This window comes from Tachyglossus aculeatus, chromosome 2 (genome assembly GCF_015852505.1).
Source record: "Tachyglossus aculeatus isolate mTacAcu1 chromosome 2, mTacAcu1.pri, whole genome shotgun sequence".
Lineage (NCBI taxonomy): Eukaryota > Metazoa > Chordata > Mammalia > Monotremata > Tachyglossidae > Tachyglossus > Tachyglossus aculeatus.
Window position 1 is genome coordinate 124,188,608 of NC_052067.1, and position 19,528 is coordinate 124,208,135.

Consider the following 19,528-nt stretch of genomic DNA (forward strand, 5'->3'; position numbering starts at 1 on the left):
CAAGACTGCAAGCTCTGTGTAGGCAGGAAGTGTGTTGACCAATTCTGTTATGTTGCTAACTCTGTTATTATACTCTGCACACAGTAAATACTCAATAAATACTATTGATCAATTGATTGATCAATTGATAAATACCATTGATTGATGATTAATCCTTTGTTGAATGCTGTCAAGTCGTTTCCGACCCATAGCGACTCCATGGACACATCTCACCCAGAACGCCCCAGATCCATCTGTAATCGTTCAGGTAGTGGATCCATAGAGTTTTCTTGGCAAAAATATAAGTCATTTATCATTGCGATCTTCCATGCACTCAACTTGACTTTCCACCCCCGATTCTCTCCCATGCCGTTGCTGCCCAGCACAAGTGAGTTTTGACTTGTAGCAGATTGCCTTCCACCCGCTAGCCACTGCCCAAGTTAAGCATGGAATGGCTATGCCTCTGCTTGACTCTCCCTCCCATACCTGAAACTGATAGAGTACGGGAAACTTTCCAGGTGCGATCCTGAGAGGGAGATTAATTCTTTGGTAAACCATTAAAAAGTGTTTGAGAGGGAAGCAGCATGGCCTAGATGAAAGATCCTAATAGGGAAGTCCTAAATCCTGTGTATCAATCCTGGCTCTGCCACTTTCATGCATTCAATCGTATTTATTGAGCGCTTACTGTGTGCAGAGCACTGTACTAGGCACTTGGGAAAAAGTACAAGTACAAGAGCACTGTACTAAATGCTTGGTAAGTACAAGTACTTGTCTCCACTTGTCTGCTATATGAGTTTGCGAAAGTCACTTAATAAAATTGTGGTATTTGTTAAGTGCTTATTACATGCCAGGCATTGCAGCGTGGCTCAATGGAAAGAGCACGGGCTTTGGAGTCAGAGGTCATGGGTTCAAATCCCGGCTCTGCCGGCTGTCAGCTGTGTGACTTTGGGCAAGTCACTTCACTTCTCTGGGCCTCAGTTCCCTCATCTGTAAAATGGGGATTAAGACTGTGAGCCCCCCATGGGACAACCTGATAACCTTGTAACCTCCCCAGAGCTTAGAACGGTGCTTTGCACATAGTGAGTGCTTAACAAATACCATCATTATCATTATTATTATTATTATTATTATTATTATTATTATTATTATTATTATTATTATTATTACTAAGCACTGGAGTGGAGTTGGCGTTGGACACAGTCCCTGTCATTCATTCATTCATTCATTCAATCGTATTTATTGAGCACTTACTGTGTGCAGAGCACTGTACTAAATGCTTGGGAAGTACAAGTTGGAACATATAGAGACAGTCCCTACCCAACAGCGGGCTCACAGTCTAGAAGGGGGAGACAGACAACAAAACAAAACATAATTAACAAAATAAAATAAATAGAATAAATATGTGCAAGTAAAATAAATAAATACATAGAGTAATAAAAATGTACAAACATATATATATGTGCAGTGGGGAGGGGAAGGAGGCAAGGTGAGGGGGAGAAAGGGGAGAGGAAAAAGGGGCTCAGTCTGGGAAGGCCTCCTGGAGGAGGTGCCCTCTCAGTAGGGCCTAGATGTGTCCTATGTGGGGCTCCCAGCCTCAACCCCCATTTTACAGATGAGGTAACTGAGGCTCACAGAAGTGAAATGACTTGCCCAATATCACACAGCAGACAAGTAGCAAAGCCGGAGTTAGAACCTATGACAGTCTTACTCCCAGACCTGTGCTCTATCCACTGCACCATGCTGCTTCTCATATTTCTGTGACTGTTTCTTCATCCATACGATGGGAATTCAATACTTGTGTTCTCTCTCCTTAAGACCTATGAGCCTTCTAAAGTCAAGAACTGTGTCCACCCTTATTACATCCTAACTACTCCGGTTCTTAATACTGTGTTTGGACCATAATAAACACTTAAAATATAAGTATACACTTAAAATATATAATTATTATTATTATTAATTACTACTATTATTACAGGATATTGGCCTCCAGACTAAAGTCCAGCTGAGGGGTCATCCAACTCTTTTTTCATCTGTGACACCTAAACTACACATAGACACCACATTCTATTCCTTAAAGCAGTTTCATCTCACCACACAGAGGTTATGATGATGATGACATTTGTTCCCGACTGGATTACTTCATCAGCCTCCTCTCTGATCTCCCAACCTCCTGTCTCTCCCCACTTCAGTCTATACTTCACGCTGCTGCCCGGATCATCTTTGTGCAGAAACGCTCTGGGCATGTTACTCCCCTCCTCAAAAATCTACAGTGGCTACCGATCAACCTAGGCATCAGGCAAAATCTCCTCACTCTCGGCTTCAAGGCTGTCCATCACCTCGCCCCCTCCTACCTCACTTCCCTTCTTTCCTTCTACAGCCCAGCCCGCACCCTCCACTCCTCTGCCGCTAACCTCCTCACTGTCCCTTGTTGTCCCCTGTCCCACCATAGACCCCCAGGCCACGTCCTCCCCCGGCCTGGAATGCCCTCCCTCTGCACATCTGCCAAGCTAGCTCTCTTCCTCCCTTCAAAGCCCTATTGAGGGCTCACTTCCTCCAGGAGGCCTTCCCAGACTGAACTCCCTCCTTCCTCTCCCCCTCCCCATCCCCCCACCTTACCTCCTTCCCCTCCCCACAGCACCTGTATATATGTTTGTACCTATTTATTGCTCTTACTTGTACATATTTACTATTCTATTTATCTTATTTTGTTAATATGTTTTGTTTTGTTGTCTGTCTCCCCCTTCTAGACTGTGAGCACACTGTTGGGTAGGGACCGTCTCTATATGTTGCCAACTTGTACTTCCCAAGCACTTAGTACAGTGCGCTGCACACAGTAAGCGCTCAATAAATACGATTGAATGAATGAATGAATTTGTTAAGCTTACTATGTGCCAAGCACTGTTATACTCAACTTCAAATGACAAAGCAGATTGCTAACAACAAAATTCTAGTCTGAAGTCAAGTTCCTGTCACTGAAACTCTGCCAACCTAAATACAACTGTTGTGGTTGTTGAAGAGAAGACCAAAACAGCTAATGTGTGGTGAATTGAAATTAGAAAACAAAAACATGGACAGAGGAAAAGTTTTAAGGATTCAGGAAAGACCACAAGACAATGCTGCCTCTCAGCTGGAAATTGGGAGTCATTACACATGAATCACTGAAATCAAAGAAGGAGCAATTCTTTTGGAGTAAATCCTTCATAATTAGCATGAAACTTGAAGGCCAAAGTGAAAAAGAGGCCAGTAGTCAACAAATCAGTCCTACCATTGTTAGCCTTAGGCAACACTAACTGTCACTAATCCCAAGTATTAGGTCTTAGACTCTGTGTTTAACCTGAAGGACAATTTTTCAATGATTGACTTGTCAGTGATTTGACTGCTTTCTGGAAATTGGAAAATATTTATGCCTGGAATTTAGGTGCTTAGTTTTAAACAAGTTGTCACTTCCCAGTTGTCAACACCAACTATCTCCATTTCCTCTCCTCCAATTCTCTGCTTGATCCCCTTCAATCTTGTTTCTGCCCCGTCCATGGAAACAGCCGTCTCTAATGTCTCCAATGGGACTTTTCTCACCAAATCTGACAGTCTTAGTCCATCTTAACCTTCATAGACCTCTCAGCTGCCTTTCACATTTAAGATCACTCCTTTCCCCTTGAAACATTATCAAACCTTGACTTCACAGTCCTCTCCTTTCTCTCTGACTGATCCTTCTGTCTTTGTTACAGGTTTCTTACTCTGCATCCCAGCCTCTTAACAAAGGGAGTCCCTTAAGGATCAGTTCTAAGTCCCCTTCTATTTTCCATCTGTACCCACTCCCCGGGGAACTCATTCATTTCACGATTCAGATATGATCTTTATGCAGATGATTCTCAAATTTACCTTTCCAAGACCTAAACCTTTCACCTTCGCAGCAGTTTCACATTTCCCCCTGCCTTCAGGAAATCTCTACTTTCATACTAAATAGGTCCAAAACAGAACTCCTTATCTTCCCATCCAAATCTTGTCATCTCCCTGTACTTCCCATCACTGTAGACAATACCACTCTCCTCCCTATTTCACAAGCCCCAACCTTAACATTTTCCTCAATTCATCTCTTTAATACAACCCCCATATTCAAATTGCCATCTTCCCAACATTGCTTCCTTTCCGTTCTTCCTTCTCCATCCAAACTGCTACTTATCATGATTCATTTGTTCATTCAGTTGTATTTATTGAATGCTTACTATGTGCAAAGCACTTTCCTATCATGCCTTAACTTTACATCTGTTTCATTGCTGACCTCCTTGCTTCCTCTGTCTTTCCCCAGACCAGTCCATACTCTGCTTCCCAGATCATTTTTCTAAAAAAAGTTCAATCCATGTCTCCCCACTCCTCAAGAACCTTCAACGTTCCCCATCACCTCCACATCAAACAGAAACTTCAAACCACCAGTTTGGAAGTCCTCAATCAGTTTGCCTTTTCATATCTCAGTGATCTTCTACTACAGCCCAGCCAGCATATTTCATTTCCCTAGCAGAAGCTTGCTCACTATGCCCCAGTCTCATTCATCTCTCCACCAATGCCTTTAGCATATTCTCCCTCTGGACTAGAACCCCCACCCCCTCCATATATGCAGGACCACCACTCTCCCCATTTTAAAGTCTTATTACTAACACATCTCCTCCAAGAGGCCTTCACCAATTAAGCCCTTTTTCCCTAACTCCCTCTCAATCAATTAGTCAATAATCAATCAATCAATCAATCAATCATATTTACCGAGCACTTACTTTGTGCTGAGCACTGTTCTAAAAGCTTGGGAGAGTACAATAGAAGAAAGTTCTGCATTATCTATGCACTTAGATCTGTATCCTTTAGGCATTTGGTATTCACCTCACCCTCAGCCCCACAACATTTAGGTACATATTTGTAAATTAAATTAAATAATTATGATTCGTATTAATGTCTGTGTCTCCCTCTAGACTGAAAGCTCATTGGGGATAGAGAATGTGTCTGAAAACTATTTTCTATTTTACTCTCCTAAGTACTTAGTACAGTGGTCTGCATATAGTAAGTGCTCAATAAATATCATTGTTTGATTATTGATTATTCTTATATTTCCATCTTGTTAAACTATCTCTAGAGGTCTAAAGGATCCCCACTCACTTAGATTAAATCCTGAATGCAAATCAAATGGTCATTTAATGATGAATAGTAATGATTATCTGGAGGCTCGGGAGTCAGAGGTAATGGGTTCTAATCCCATCTCTGCCACTTGTCAACTGTGTGACTTTGGGCAAGTCACTTAACTTCTCTGTGACTCAGTTGCCTCATCTGTAAAATGGGGATTAATCAAGAAGATTGAGCCCCATGTGGGACAACCTGATTACCTTGTATTCCTCCCAGCACTTGGCACATAGTAAGCCCTTAACAAATGCCATCATTATTATTATTATTATTCAAGATATAAAAAGTATTACCAAATTAATATTACTAAATGACAAAAACATGAAGAAAACCATGACAAACACATTTAAAAAACAGAGAGCGTTTCTTTGAAGAAAAATAGCGTTCTTCATTCAAGTGTACAAGACATTGGACTGCATCTCTATTTTATATTGATAAATGTTCAGCCACATCCCAAAATGACTAATTCCATAAAATCAATAATAGTATGGGTATTTAATGTATTTTTTTAAGTTAGTCATATATCCTCTCAGATTTGATACATCTTGGACTCTATTACTCTATTTATTTATTTATTTATTTTATTTGTGCATATCTATTCTATTTATTCTATTTTGTTAGTATGTTTGGTTTTGTTCTCTGTCTCCCCCTTTTAGACTGTGAGCCCACTGTTGGGTAGGGACTGCCTCTATATGTTGCCAACTTGTACTTCCCAAGTGCTTAGTACAGTGCTCTGCACACGGTAAGTGCTCAATAAATATGATTGATTGATTGATTGATTGATTGATTGATTAATTGATTGGATGAGTATATTATGTGCCCAATCCATAATTAAGGTAATATAAAGATTAGAACCTGAACCATTATATATCTCGCTATTTCAATGTCCCTCTCAATGCACACAAATATTATCAGTGTAGCTAGAACTTGAGATAATTAAACCTATTTTAACGATTTTTCCATGTGTCTTTGAAACAAAATCTAGAATGAAATCCGATTTCAGGGACCAGATCATAGATAAATGGATCCCATTCAAATCCAAGTCCAATTCAATTGATTGTTATTATATATTGAATGCCTATTAGGTGCAAGGAATGAACTAAGCCTTTAAGGAAATGACTTTTGACTGCTGCATATACATTAACGATTATTCATGAAGTTAAGGCCAAAAAGTGTTGTTGTTGTTTTGGCAATTCTGAAAAAGCCAAGCTAAAAGTACACTTTGTCCTCACAAAGTTAAATTTTAATTCAAAATTACCTGAATAGTTTAGTTTGTTAGACCCATTTCTGAGCCACTGACTACATGCCAGGTGACTCACTGAGTTACAGCTCCATCAAATTATTAAGCTAGTTTCTTCTCTCACCATGGAAGAATAGGCCATGAAACAATTGCTATAGGTAACCCTATATGCTTATCTCCATAGAAGCTACCTTTATATTGGTCCTTGGCTATTACCCCAATTCATTTTTGTACCTATTTGCAAGCATAATTGAGTTGCAGGGAAGATATTACATATTTCCCTCTCTCTATGCCTTGTCCCTAATATCTCAAGTATATATATATATCTCTCATAAAGAGCATTTCTTATGAGGTAAGGCCATGGCTGTAATATTTCCTGAGCAATTGTCCAGTGGCTCTTTATCAGTCATGCAATCAACCAATAGTATGTACTGAGTGCCTATGGAGTGCTTGGAAGAGTCCAGTGGAGTTGCTAAATAATGTTTCCGCTCTCAAAAAGGTTTACACAAAATAAATAACAGATAGGAGGGAAATAGGAGGGAAATACAGTGCTCTGCACATAGTAAGCGCTCAATAAATACGATTGATTGAAATAGTAGAACATTTAAGTCAGTCAGTCTAGAGGTGCTAAGAATACTTATAACATTGAACTGTGAAGGTGGCATAAATGTGCCAAGGGAGTTAAATTTAGTAACAGAATTGAGTATGGGAGTGGAAAGAAAGAGAGGAGTGAAGATAACACTAAGGTTGCAGGCTTCAGCAACACGGAAAGGAGCTTTCTACTGTTATTGGAGAGTTATGTTAGAAGGTGTAAAGTGTTTGAAAGGGAATAAGAGGAATATAGCGTCAGTCACATTGAGTTTATTTAAAGTTCCAGTGGAACATCCAAGGGGAAATATCCTGGAGGCAAGATGAAATACAAAGTGGCAGAAAAAGGGAAAGGTCTAGGCATGTGATCTGTATTTGAGAGTCATATTCAGAGAAGTGGTACTTGAAGTTTAGGAGAAGATGAGCCTTTATGTACTACTACTGTACATATTGTTATACTCTGCCATGTCCTCTATCTGTAATTTATTTAAATAATAATAATGGCATTTATTAAGTGCTTACTATGTGCAAAGCACTGTTTTAAGCACTAAGGAGGTTACAAGGCGATCAGGTTGTCCCACATGGGGGTCACAGTCTTAATCCCTATTTTACCAATGAGGTAACTGAGGCACAGAGAAGTTAAGTGATTTGCCCAAAGTCACACAGCTGACAAGTGGCGGAGCAGGGATTTGAACCCATGACCTCTGACTCCAAAGCCCGTGCTCTTTCCACTGAGCCACACTGCTTCACTAAGTCTGTTTTAAAGTTTTAGTTTTAATTGTAAATTTTAAAGTCTTTTTCATCCTCTAGACTGTAAGCCCCTGGTGAGGACAGTTTGTGTCAATTATATTGTAGCTATTCCTAGTGCTTAGTACACTGCTCTGCAGACAGTAAGTGCTCAATAAATACTGTTGATTGATGAACTCCTCACGGGAATGTAGGTGAGAGGAGAACCATGAGAGAATGAGCTAAGGTCAGCTACAGTTTCCAGAGAATTGTAGTGATGGTGGTTATTGGGTGTTTATTATGTAACACTGTTATCAGTAATAATAATGATAATAATAGTGATGGTATTTGCTAAGCACTTACTATGTGCCAAGCACTGTTCTAAGTGCTGGTAGGTACAAGGTTATCAGATTGTCCCATATTTTACAGATGAGGTAACTGAGGCACCAAGAAGTAGTGTGGCTTAGTGGAAAGAGCCTGGGCTTGGGAGTCAGAGGTCTGGGTTCTAATCCTGGTGCCGCCACTTATCGGCAGTGTGTCTTTGGGCAAGTCACTTAACTTCTCTGTGCCTCAGTTACCTCACCTGTAAAATGGGGATTAAAACTATGAGCCCCACGTGGGACAACCTGAATACCCTGTATCTACCCCAGTGCTTAGAACAGTGCTTGGCATATAGTAAGCACGTAACAAATACCATCATTATCATTATTATTATTATTCAGAAATCTATTCAAAGACTGGAAGGCATTTCCAGACTCAAGTCCAATTGCCTCAGTGGGTCCCAATTTCATGGTAGCATTCTGGTTTCCCTACCTAGGCAGTCTGTAGAAACTCTAGATTCCTTTCATTTTAGTTTTCTTATGTTTAGGATGACAGCTCGTCATTAGTTCCTCAAACTGAATCCCAAGAAAGCTGCCTCTCCCAAGCTGCTTTGGAAAGTCATAAAAACAACCTCAACTTGGATTGTTCATAGATGGTCCAGCGACACAAAAAAAATATGTATAACATTGATTTAGCTACATATCACCAAAGTTGAAATCTGTGACTGCTTAAATCAAAATTAAATAGAAAATTTTGAAAACCAGTGGTCTGATTTTCTAAGCCCACTTCAGGCTTTGATTCCTCTCTCCAAAGAGGAGATGGAAAAATAAAAAGAATGAAAATACTACAGCTTTCTATACAATGAAGCGACAGAGTAGCACTTTTTGCAGCTGTGATCAGGTCACCCTATGTCTAAGGCATCATCAACTCATAGCTATCACATTCAGGGTGATTCATAACTGTAACAATTTGCTGTCCCAGCTCACTGTTGCTCTTTTCTTTATTTATCCAACTCATATATCTAAACATTCCATTAAAACAGGACATCGTCGGTTCCTCTCATTTCTGAAAGGGCACCACACAATAGAGGGAGATACCTGAAACTACATTTTTCAGAAACCATTATCAGAGCTGAGATGTTGGTTATCAGTTTATTTCTTAGAACATGACTTGTAATCATCTCTCTCTTTGCCCTCAGAAGCAGTTTGCCCTGGTCAAAATATTTGGTCCAAAGGTGGTCTCAGCAGAAAGTAAAATATTCCCCAGTAAGGAGAATGCTTGCCGGCCTCCGTGACCTAGAAGATAATGCTGCTAACTATGAACTTGGTGAATTACAGGGAAAGGTGACCAAGCCTTTCAAGCTATGATTACTCCTTAAGTTAATTTCCAGGCTGCTTGTTATTTTAACCCTTTGGGGTTTTGATTTCAATGAAGAGTTGACTGCCTGCAAACACAAATTATTAGAAAAACCAAACTTCAATTTTACATTAAAAATGGTGGCAACAGGATATTATAAAAACTATGTAAAATTTGATACCCTCAATTTGGCCCTATTTACATAAAATAGACCCCTCTCAGGGTCGCACCTGGAAAGTTTCCAGTACTCTACCAGTCTTGGCTATGGGAGGGAGAGTCAAGCAGAGGCCTATCCATTCCATTCCTAGAGTGGGCAATGGCTAATGAGTGGAAGGAAATCTGCTACAAGTCAAAACTCACCCGTGCTGGGCAACAGTGGCATGGGAGAGAGTCGAGGGTGGAGACTCGAGTTTACTGCGTGGAAGGCAGCAATGGTAAACCACTTGAATACTTTTACCAAGAAAACTCTATGGATACTCTATCAGAATGATTGCAGATGGAGAGTGGGGCGTTCTGAAAGAGATGTGTCCATGGTGTCCCCATGGGTCAGAAACGACTCGAAGGCATAAGACAAGACATAAGATAGAACTAAGAATATGTTGAGATAATGTCATTAACTTCATCATTATCTGAACAATACTAATAGCATGTGTCTTGCTTGCCAAACAAGAATTTTCAGATTTTTAAGAAAAAAAATGTATTATGTTAACTCCCAAAACATTAACCTGAATATGTGGAACAGTGTATTTTTGATTTCAGATTGAATTCTCAATCACGGCTCTTGATAGTTCTGGCAAATCAGATTTACACGTGTCCTGATGACCTTGAACACAATCCCTTTTCTAGGAACTAAGGAAGCACTTAGGGCTAGAAAAGTGGAAATTCATTCATTCATCCAATCGTAATCACTGAGCGTTTACCGTGTGCAGAGCACTGTAGTAAGCGCTTGGGACGTACAAATTAGCAACATTCATTCATTCATTCAGTCGTATTTATTGAGCGCTTACTGTGTGCAGGGCACTGTACTGAACACTTGGGAAGTACAAGTTGGCAACATATAAAGACAGTCCCTACCCAAAAACGGGCTCACAGTCTACAAGGGGAAGACAGACAAAAACAAAACCAAACAAGTAGAAAGGTGTCAATACCAACAGAATAAATGGAATTATAGCTATATACACATCATTACTAGAGTAATAAATATGTACAAATATACACAAGTGCTGTGGGGAGGGAAGGGGAAGGGCAGGGGGGTAAGGGACAAGGAGAAGGGAGGAAAAAGGGGCTCAGTCTGGGAAGACCTCCTCAGTAGGGCTTTGAAGGGAGGAAGAGAGCTAGTTTGGCTGATGTGTGGAGGGAGGGCATTCCAGGACAGAGGTAGGACATGGGCCAGGGGTCGACGGTGGGACAAATGAGAATGAGGCACAGTGAGGAGCTTAGCAGCAGAGGAGTAGAGTGTGCGGGCTGGGCTATAGAAGGAGAGAAGAGAGGTGGGGTAGGAGGGGGAGAGGTGATGTCTCCATCACTCTTTGAAGCCAAGAGTGAGGAGTTTTTGCTTGATTTGAAGGTTGTTAGGCAGCCACTGGAGATTTTTGAGGAGGGAAGTTGCATGCCCAGAGTGTTTCTGTACAAAGATAATCCAGGCAGCAGAGTGAAGTATAGCCTGAAGCAGGGAGAGACAGGAGGATGGGAGATCAGAAAGGAGGCCGATGCAGTAATCCAGTCACGATAGGATGAAATACTGAACCAGCAAGGTAGTGGTTTGGATGTCTAGACTGTGAGCCCACTGTTGGGTAGCGACCGTCTCTATATGTTGCCAACTTGTACTTCCCAAGCGCTTAGTACAGTGCTCTGCACACCGTAAGCGCTCAATAAATACGATTGAATGAATGAATGAATGAATGAATGAATGATGGAGAGGAAAGGGTGGATGTTGGCGATGTTGTGGAGGTGAGACCTGCAGGTTTTGGTGACAGATTGGATGTGTGGACTGAATGAGAGAGCGGAGTCCAGGATGACACCAAGGTTGCGGGCTTGTGAGACGGGAGGGATGGTAGTGCCATCTACAGTGACAGGAAAGTCAGGGAGAGGACAGGGTTTGGGAGGGAAGATAAGGAGCTCAGTCTTGGAAATGTGAAACCTTCAGTCGTGCTATCATATGATAGCAAAACCATTTCAGAAGCAGAATTTGGGTCATTTTTTTAATCTTTCTGTCATAACTTACATTCAGTCAGTCTTTAAATCAATTGTATTTCATTCATTCAACCATATTTATTGAGCACTTACTGTGTGCAGAGCACTGTACTAAGCGCTTGGGAAGTACAAGTTGGCGACATATAGAGATGGTCCCTACCCAACAATGGGCTCACAGTCTAGAAGGGGGAGACAGAGTAATAATAATAATAATGATGGCATTTGTTAAGCGCTTACTATGTGCAAAGCACTGTTCTAAGCGCTGGGGAGATAACAAGTTGATCAGGTTGTCCCACAGAGGGCTCACAGTCTTAATTCCCATTTTACAGATGTGGTAACTGAGGCACAGAGAAGTTAAGTGACTCGCCCAAAGTCACACAGCTGACAACTGGCGAAGCAGGGATTTGAACCCATGACCTCTGACTCCAAAGCCCGTGCTCTTTCCATTGATCCATAAAACAGAGTTAGTTGAAGCGTTCCCTGTTCACAGTGAGCTTACAATCTAGAAGGTGACAAATATTAATATAAAATATTAATATATCATTAAAGATATGTACATAGGGGTTGTGGGGCTGAAGTTGGGATGAATAAAAAGTGCGAATCTAAGTGCTAAGGATACACGGAAGGGAGAGGCAGAAGAGGAAATGAAGGCCTCTTAAAGGAAACTTTTTTTAATAGGATTATGAAGGTGGGCAGAGTGATTTTTGGTTGGCTATGAAGAGAAGGGAGTTCCAGGCCAGAGGCAGGATGTGAATGTGGGATCAGAGGCAAGATACACAAAATCAAGTTACAGTGAGTAGATTGACATTAGAGGGAAGTGTGCAGGCTGGGTTGTACTAGGAAATCAGGGATATGAGGCAATTGAGTGCTTCAGAGTCAATGGTCAGGAGTTTTTGTTTGATGTAGACGTGGATGGGCAATCACTGGAGAGTTTCAAGGAGTGGACAAACTTGGAGTAAATGGCTTTGTAGAAAAATGGTCCAAGGCAGAATAAAGTGTGGACTGAAGTGGAAGAGATAGGAGGCAAGGAGATCAGAAAGGAAAGACAGAGGCTGATTCAGTAATCAAGGCTGGATTAACATGATGGCAGTTTGGATACAGTAGATAGGACAGATTCTAGCAATGTGGAGTTCGGACTGGTAGGATACGCTGACAAATTGAATATGTGAGTTGAGTGAGAGAGATGAGTCAATGGCAATGCCAAAGTTACAGACTTAAGAGGATGGTAGTGCTGTCTACAGTGACAGGAAAGAAGGGGAGGACAGGGTTTGGGTGGGAAGGCAAGAAGTTCTGTTTTGGACATGTTAAATTAGAGGTTTTGGCGGTACATGTCCTGAAAGCAGGAGGAAATGTGGGACTGCAAAGAAAGAGAGAGATCAGGGCTGGAGATGTAGAGTTGAGAATCATCCAGATAGAGATGGTAATTGAAGTCATGGGAGTGAGTGATGATGATGGTATTTGTTAAGCACTTACTATGTGCCAAGCACTGTTCTAAGTGCTGGGGTAGATACAGGTAATCAGGTTATCCCACATGGGGCTCACAGTCTTTAATCCCCATTTTATAGATGAGGTAACTGAGGCACAGAGAAGTTAAGTGGCTTGCCGGGATTGAATGAATTAATGACTGAATGTACACATCCATATACCCTACTGCCTATCCTAACTGTAATTTATTTTAACTTCTGTTTTCCCTATTATATTGTAAACTTCTTAATGACAGGGATCTTGTCAACCAATTTGATTTTATTGTATAAGCTGCACACAGTAAGTACTAAATAAATATCATCTTTCAACCCCTTTGCAGTCATTCATTCATTCATTCAATCGTATTTATTGAGTGTTTACTGTGTGCAAAGCCCTGTACTAAGCACTTGGAAAGCACAATTCGGCAACAAATAGAGACAATCCCTCCACAACTGGCTCACAGTCTCTATTCACTATCATTTTAAAGTCTTCTCCCATCCAAGAGATCAACAAATTCCCCCAGGAGATGAACAGTTAGGGTGGTGATTAGCACCTATTTGTGTTTTATCATTATTCCTCTCCCCCCCAGGGCCCTGATGGAATAATTAAGTTTGATGATAATGATGGTATTTGTTAAGCGCTTACTATGTGCCAAGAACTGTACGAAGCGCTGGGATAGATACAAGGTATCAAGTTGTCCCACGTGGGGCTCACAGTCTTAATCCCCATTTTACAGATGAGGTAACTGAGGCACAGAGAAGTTAAGTGACTTGTCCAAAGTCTCACAGCTGGTGAGTGGTGAGAGGTTTTTAAAGGAACTCTTGGAGATATGCAAATAATTTATCTGTGTATTCATTCAGTCAATCAATCAATCGTATTTATTGAGCGCTTACTGTGTGCAGAGCACACATTTCAGTGTAATATTCAGTCACATTTATTGAGCTCTTACTGCTGTACTAAGCACTTGGGAAGCACAAGTCGGCAATATATAGAGATGGTCCCTACCCAACAACGGGCTCACAGTCTAGAAGGGGGAGACAGACAGCAAAACAAAACATGTGGACAGGTGTCAAAACCGTCAGAATAAATAGATTATAGCTATATGCACATCATTAGCAAAATAGAGAAGTAAATATGTACAAGCAAAATGAAAAGAGTAATAAATCTGTAGAAATATATACAAGTACATATAGAGAAGCAGCGTGGCACAGTGGAAAGAGCACGGGCTTGGGAGTCAGAGGTCATGGGTTCGATTTCCACTCCACCACTTTTCAGCTGTGTGACCTTGGCAAAGCCACTTAACTTCTCTGTGCCTCTGTTACCTCATCTGTAAAATGGGGATTAAGACTGTGAGCCCCGCGTGGGACAACCTGATCACCTTGTATCCCCCCTGCGCTTAGAGCAGTGTTTTGCACAGAGTAAGCGCTTAACAAATACTATCATTATTATACAAGTGCTGTGGAGAGGGGAAGGAGGTAGGGCGGGGGGTGATGGGGAGGAGGAGAGGAAAATGGGGTTCAGTCTGGGAAGGCCTCCTGGAGGAGGTAAACTCTCAGTAGGTGAATCAAACACCTATCTGTAAAATGGAGATTAAATACCTGTTATTCCCTCTCTCCCTTAAGATTGTGAACGCTGAGGGACAAGGACTGTATCTGAACTGATGATCTCGTATCTCCCCCAGTGCTAAATACAGTGCTTGACACAATTAAGCACTTAAATTCCAAATGAATGGCTATTTCTTTGCAGGCGCCTCTCTCTTTCTGTTCTATTCCCTGCAATTTAAAAGACAATTTTCCCTTTCAGAGGCACACAGGTCTGCATGAGCTCTTTGCAGGAACCATTCTTCAGAGAACTACCATCCTTATGTTGATATAGTTATTTGGAAATTAGGAGCTCAGAGGAGATCCCTATAAAACCAAGGCCCTGGTTTTAAACTTTTCGACTCCCTAACTGAATCCAGCTCTGTCTAAAACAGCTCTGCCTTGAATTTTCTGTCTCCTACTTACCCTTTATGTCTTTCAATCCATCAGTCGCATTTATTAAGCATTTACTATGTGCAGGACACTATATCAAGCATTTGGGAGACTACAGTATAAAAGAGCTGGTCGATACGTTCCAGGACTTCAAGGAGTTTACATTCTAGAGACTTTTCTTATGCAGCAAATACTTTTTAGTTTCACCAGTCCAGAATCCTTTCTCCTCAAAAATTCCTCCTAAATATCATCATCCCCAAATCCCGAATAATCCCGCATCTTCTCCTCTTCAGTTATGGGAATCCATGCTTTTTCATTATATAAACTGATTCATTAATTAATTTGCCTTTGTGCTCTTGCTGTAATTATTCCATTCTAATCTTACTTTTTTACGTATTTTAAATTTGGTAAATGGCGTTTGTTTTGTTCCCCCTTTCGTTTTGCCAATCCTGAAAAAAACAGAGCCAGTTGGGCTCCAATTTCTTTTGGTTATCTCGGGTCCAGCGCTTAGAACAGTGCTTTGCACATAGTAAGCACTTAATAAATGTCATCATTATTATTATCAAGGCTCTGAGGCACAAGACAGCATTGACAGATGCTTGACTTTCAGTGATAGCTTGTCTATTGATGCTAAATATGGAGAAACCCCAGAAAAAATAATGGTTCATCAAACATTTCTCAAGCACTCAAAACTCAAATCCACAAATTACTTTAATGAACAGGGTGAAAAAAGAGGGAAAGTTAAACCAAATCCTAAGTCTTGCAAACCACTTGATATTCATATCTAATGAATATTCTAATCAGAATACCTACATAAATACCACTACAAATACATGAACAAATTTTCTTTAAATGCATAGGCAAATTCTATGCTGCAGATGTGAAAATAAGAAATTTCCTAATTCCTCCAAGTCCCAGGGATCTAGTCACAGGAAGAGCCTTTGTGTTACTTCTGTTAACCAGCTTCTGAAAACTGGAACCTTATCTTTAACTTCTTTTGTATCTTGAAAGTGTCTAGTACAGTCACCCTGCCACTAGAAAAGTTCAGTAAATGTCTGTAATTATTCTAGGGGAGCTTTTCTAACATAATCATACTCTAAAACAGAGCAGAACTTTGTTAGCTACGTGTCAATTACTTAAGCACTTTCAGAAAGATCTCTTTATGTGCAAAATAGACGTGGTCAAACTACCTTACCTCAACTAAATAATTCAATAAGGCACACTCATTTCCCTTTGTTCAACTCTCATCCCCACTTGATGTTTCAGTGGTCATAATTATAATACTGACTGGGCTGAATGGCAAAGAGAGTGGATGGACAGGCAGAAAAATTGGGAAAAAACAGGGAACATAAGACAAACTATAATAAAGGAACCAGTTTATGCAATGACTCTTCTCCCTCTCATTTACCTTAATAACAGATGTCTCAACCCTGGAAGGAGGACTCTGAACCTGTGCTGCTGCCGCCATATTCGCAATAGTGCTGAGGTGGTTCATCTGGCTCATTGCCATGGTAACAGATGCTGGAGGTAGGCTCACGGGAATTAGGGGATGGGGCATCATCATAAAAGGAAGTTCCAGTCCTACAAACAATAAAATAAAATGAAAATATTATGCAAATATATATTATATATATATATATATATATATACAGTGAAAACCAATTTACAGAGTTAAATCTAGTTGGATGGCACCATAAATAAAAATATTGTACCATATAAGTATAATGTTTCACAATAGCAAAGTCAAAGAGCGGAAAAAGCTGTCTTCTAAGTTTGTGTATTTTTTACACAGCACAACTAGCATTGCTTATATCTGGATAAAGAATACACTTAGTCTTCAATTAGGTGCCATTATCAATTACAGTGGTAAAATTGTCATTTATTATAGTGAATATTAATTATTGCCAGGTGTTTGGGTAAATTATTATTTTTCCGTGAATTTTAAAACTTTGATGAAATATAATTTCTTTTTTAATTAAACTAACCTGAAAAATAACCAAAATATACCATTCTACCCATTTAAAGGCAAAGCATTTAGATTCTCAATCAATCAATCAACCAATGGATATTATTAAGTGCGCATTGTGTACAGAATACTATACTCAGCACTGGGAAAAGTACATCCAATAGACTTGCTAGACATGATCTTCACCTACCAGGAGTTTTCCATCTAGAGCGGGAGATACACTATAAAATGAATTACAGAAAGGGGAGACGGCAGAGTGTAGAGTTATGTTCATTGTGTGCTGTGAGGCTGAAGGTAGGGTGAATAATAAGTGCCTAAGAAGTATAGATCTAAAGGCCTAGGTAATGCAGAAGGGAGGGTGAAAAGGATAAAGGACAAAGTCAGGCCTCTTAAAAGTGATGTGATTTTAGGAGGGCTTTGACATTGGAGAGTGTGGTGCTCTGTTGGATATGAAGGGAAAGGGAGTTCTGGGCCAGAGGGAAGATATGGGTAAGAGGTTGGCAGCAGGATATATAAAATCAAGGTCAAGAGAGTGGGTTGGTGTTACAGTTGAAGTGTGTGAGGTGGGTTGTAGTAGTAGTAGATAGGCAAAGTAGCAGTGGGAGAATTGACTGAGTGCCTTGAAACTGATGGCAAGGAGTTTCTGTTTGGAGGCAGACGTGAATGAGTAATATTGGAGGTTTTTTTTTAAGGAGTGAAGAGATACGGATTGAACTTGGAGGGTTTTTTTTTTTCTAAGGAGTGGAGAGATACGGATTGAACTGTTTTTAAACTAACTTTCCAGACAGCAGAATGAAGTATGGACTAGAATGGGGAGAAATAGGAGGCAGGGAGGTCAGTGAGGAGGCTTCACATGATGCCAGACACTTCATTTTAGCTATCATGTTAATGCTGATAGATGTCAGCCGTACCATTTGGCAGAAGATGGTTCTGCTGATGAGGGTTGAGAGGATGACTAACAGGAAGATTATGCTGTCCAGGCAAGCTGGGGTGGTTAACAGAGGCCTGAGATCCTTGGGTTGGGGGAGACTGAAGTTTTTCCTTATCCCAAGAACCATCACAGCTGCCTGTGGGAATGAATATAAATTATTTGGATACAGGAAGATTCCAAATTGGCAACAACTAAATTTGCAATAAGGGTCACCAATTTAACACATTTTCAGGTAATTTAGTTTTTTTTTTTCTAGCAGAGGAATTGATATGAGGGTCACTTTTTTGTTCTTTCAATTTGAAACATTTGATTTAACCAATTTATGGGCAAGAGAAAACTGCAAAATCTATTTGGAGCAATAGTGATTTTATAATATTCTTAGTCCTCATGAACGGCTGTGTACTTATAATTCTTACCAACTTAGAGTATGTTAAAAATGAAATTCATTTGAATGAGTAAACACGAAGAGTATCTTCACCGAATTAAAACCCCCAGGCCACTTAAACTCAATGTTGCTTTCTTGCAAAATTCCACATTCAAGGAAAGTTTGCATTGCAGTAAGCATCACATATTAATTGTGGTATTTGTTAAGCACTTACACTGTAACAAACACTGTAGTAAATGCTTGGGTAGAGCCAAGACAATCAGGTCTGGCACTATCCCTGTCCCACAAAGAGCTCCCAGTCTATGGAGGAAGGAGAACAGGTATTTTATCCAGCATGGCTCAGTGGAAAGGGCACAGGCTTTGGAGTCAGAGATCATGGGTTCAAATCCCGGCTCTGCCATTTGTCAGCTGTGTGACTTTGGGCAAGTCACTTCACTTCTCTGGGCCTCAGTTACCTCATCTGTAAAATGGGGATGAAGACTGTGAGCCCCCTGTGGAACAACTTGATCATCTTGTTACCTCCCCAGCGCTTACAACAGTGCTTTGCAATAGTAAGCGCTTAATAAATGCCATTATTATTATTATTATTGTTATCCCCAATTTACAGATGAGGTAACTTCAAACAGAGAGGTACAAGGAGTTGCCCAAGGGTATGAAACAGGCTAATGATGGAACTGGGCTTTCCACCTGAATCCCAGGCCCTTGGCTTTTTCTACTACGCCGGGCTATTCTCATCCGTATCCGTCACCACATTAATGCCCAAACCATTTCTTCTGACACTGAACTGCACTGCATTATATCCAACAGTCCTCAACTCCCTAACAACATTCTGGTAAAAATGCATAGTGAAAATATGGGCTGGGGCAGAATTGAGTGTACTACTCAATACACGCATTTTAAAGTTTGCAAAGATAATGGCATTTCACCCTGTTCAAACTAGATATTGGCGTTTAGGCAGCAGCCATAATTTACTCTTTCTGAATGGGCTATGAAAGTTAGCTCTGGAAGCATTAATTGTAATATCACAATGTTCTACATGGGCTTTTATTTAATTTTTATCTGCTGTATATACCAAAAGTACTGAACTTTTAATACTGAACTGTTAAAACATGGTATGAATGTGATAAATGATTGGCTGAATATTAATTAGTATTTGCAGCACCTTGGCAGTAAATTATACACTTAGGGAGGCAAATGTACTAGGAAACTCTTGGTCTAATAGTGACTTTGAGTGACAATAAGA

The 19,528-nt window shown here is 40.4% G+C and overlaps 1 protein-coding gene and 1 non-coding gene across 2 annotated transcripts in view; one reads left to right on the forward strand and one right to left on the reverse strand.

The window, feature by feature from the left end:
* Positions 1 to 19,528, reverse strand: part of DACH1 (dachshund family transcription factor 1) — a 487,827-nt gene that overhangs the window by 145,548 nt on the left and 322,751 nt on the right. Inside the window, 2 exon segments of the mRNA XM_038741718.1 lie at positions 16,412 to 16,584; positions 17,881 to 18,036. Coding sequence (XP_038597646.1) covers positions 16,412 to 16,584; positions 17,881 to 18,036 — 329 coding nt within the window.
* On the forward strand, positions 9,586 to 9,723 carry LOC119924582. The gene has a single exon (XR_005449287.1). It is a non-coding gene; the product is annotated as a small nucleolar RNA SNORA7 (small nucleolar RNA).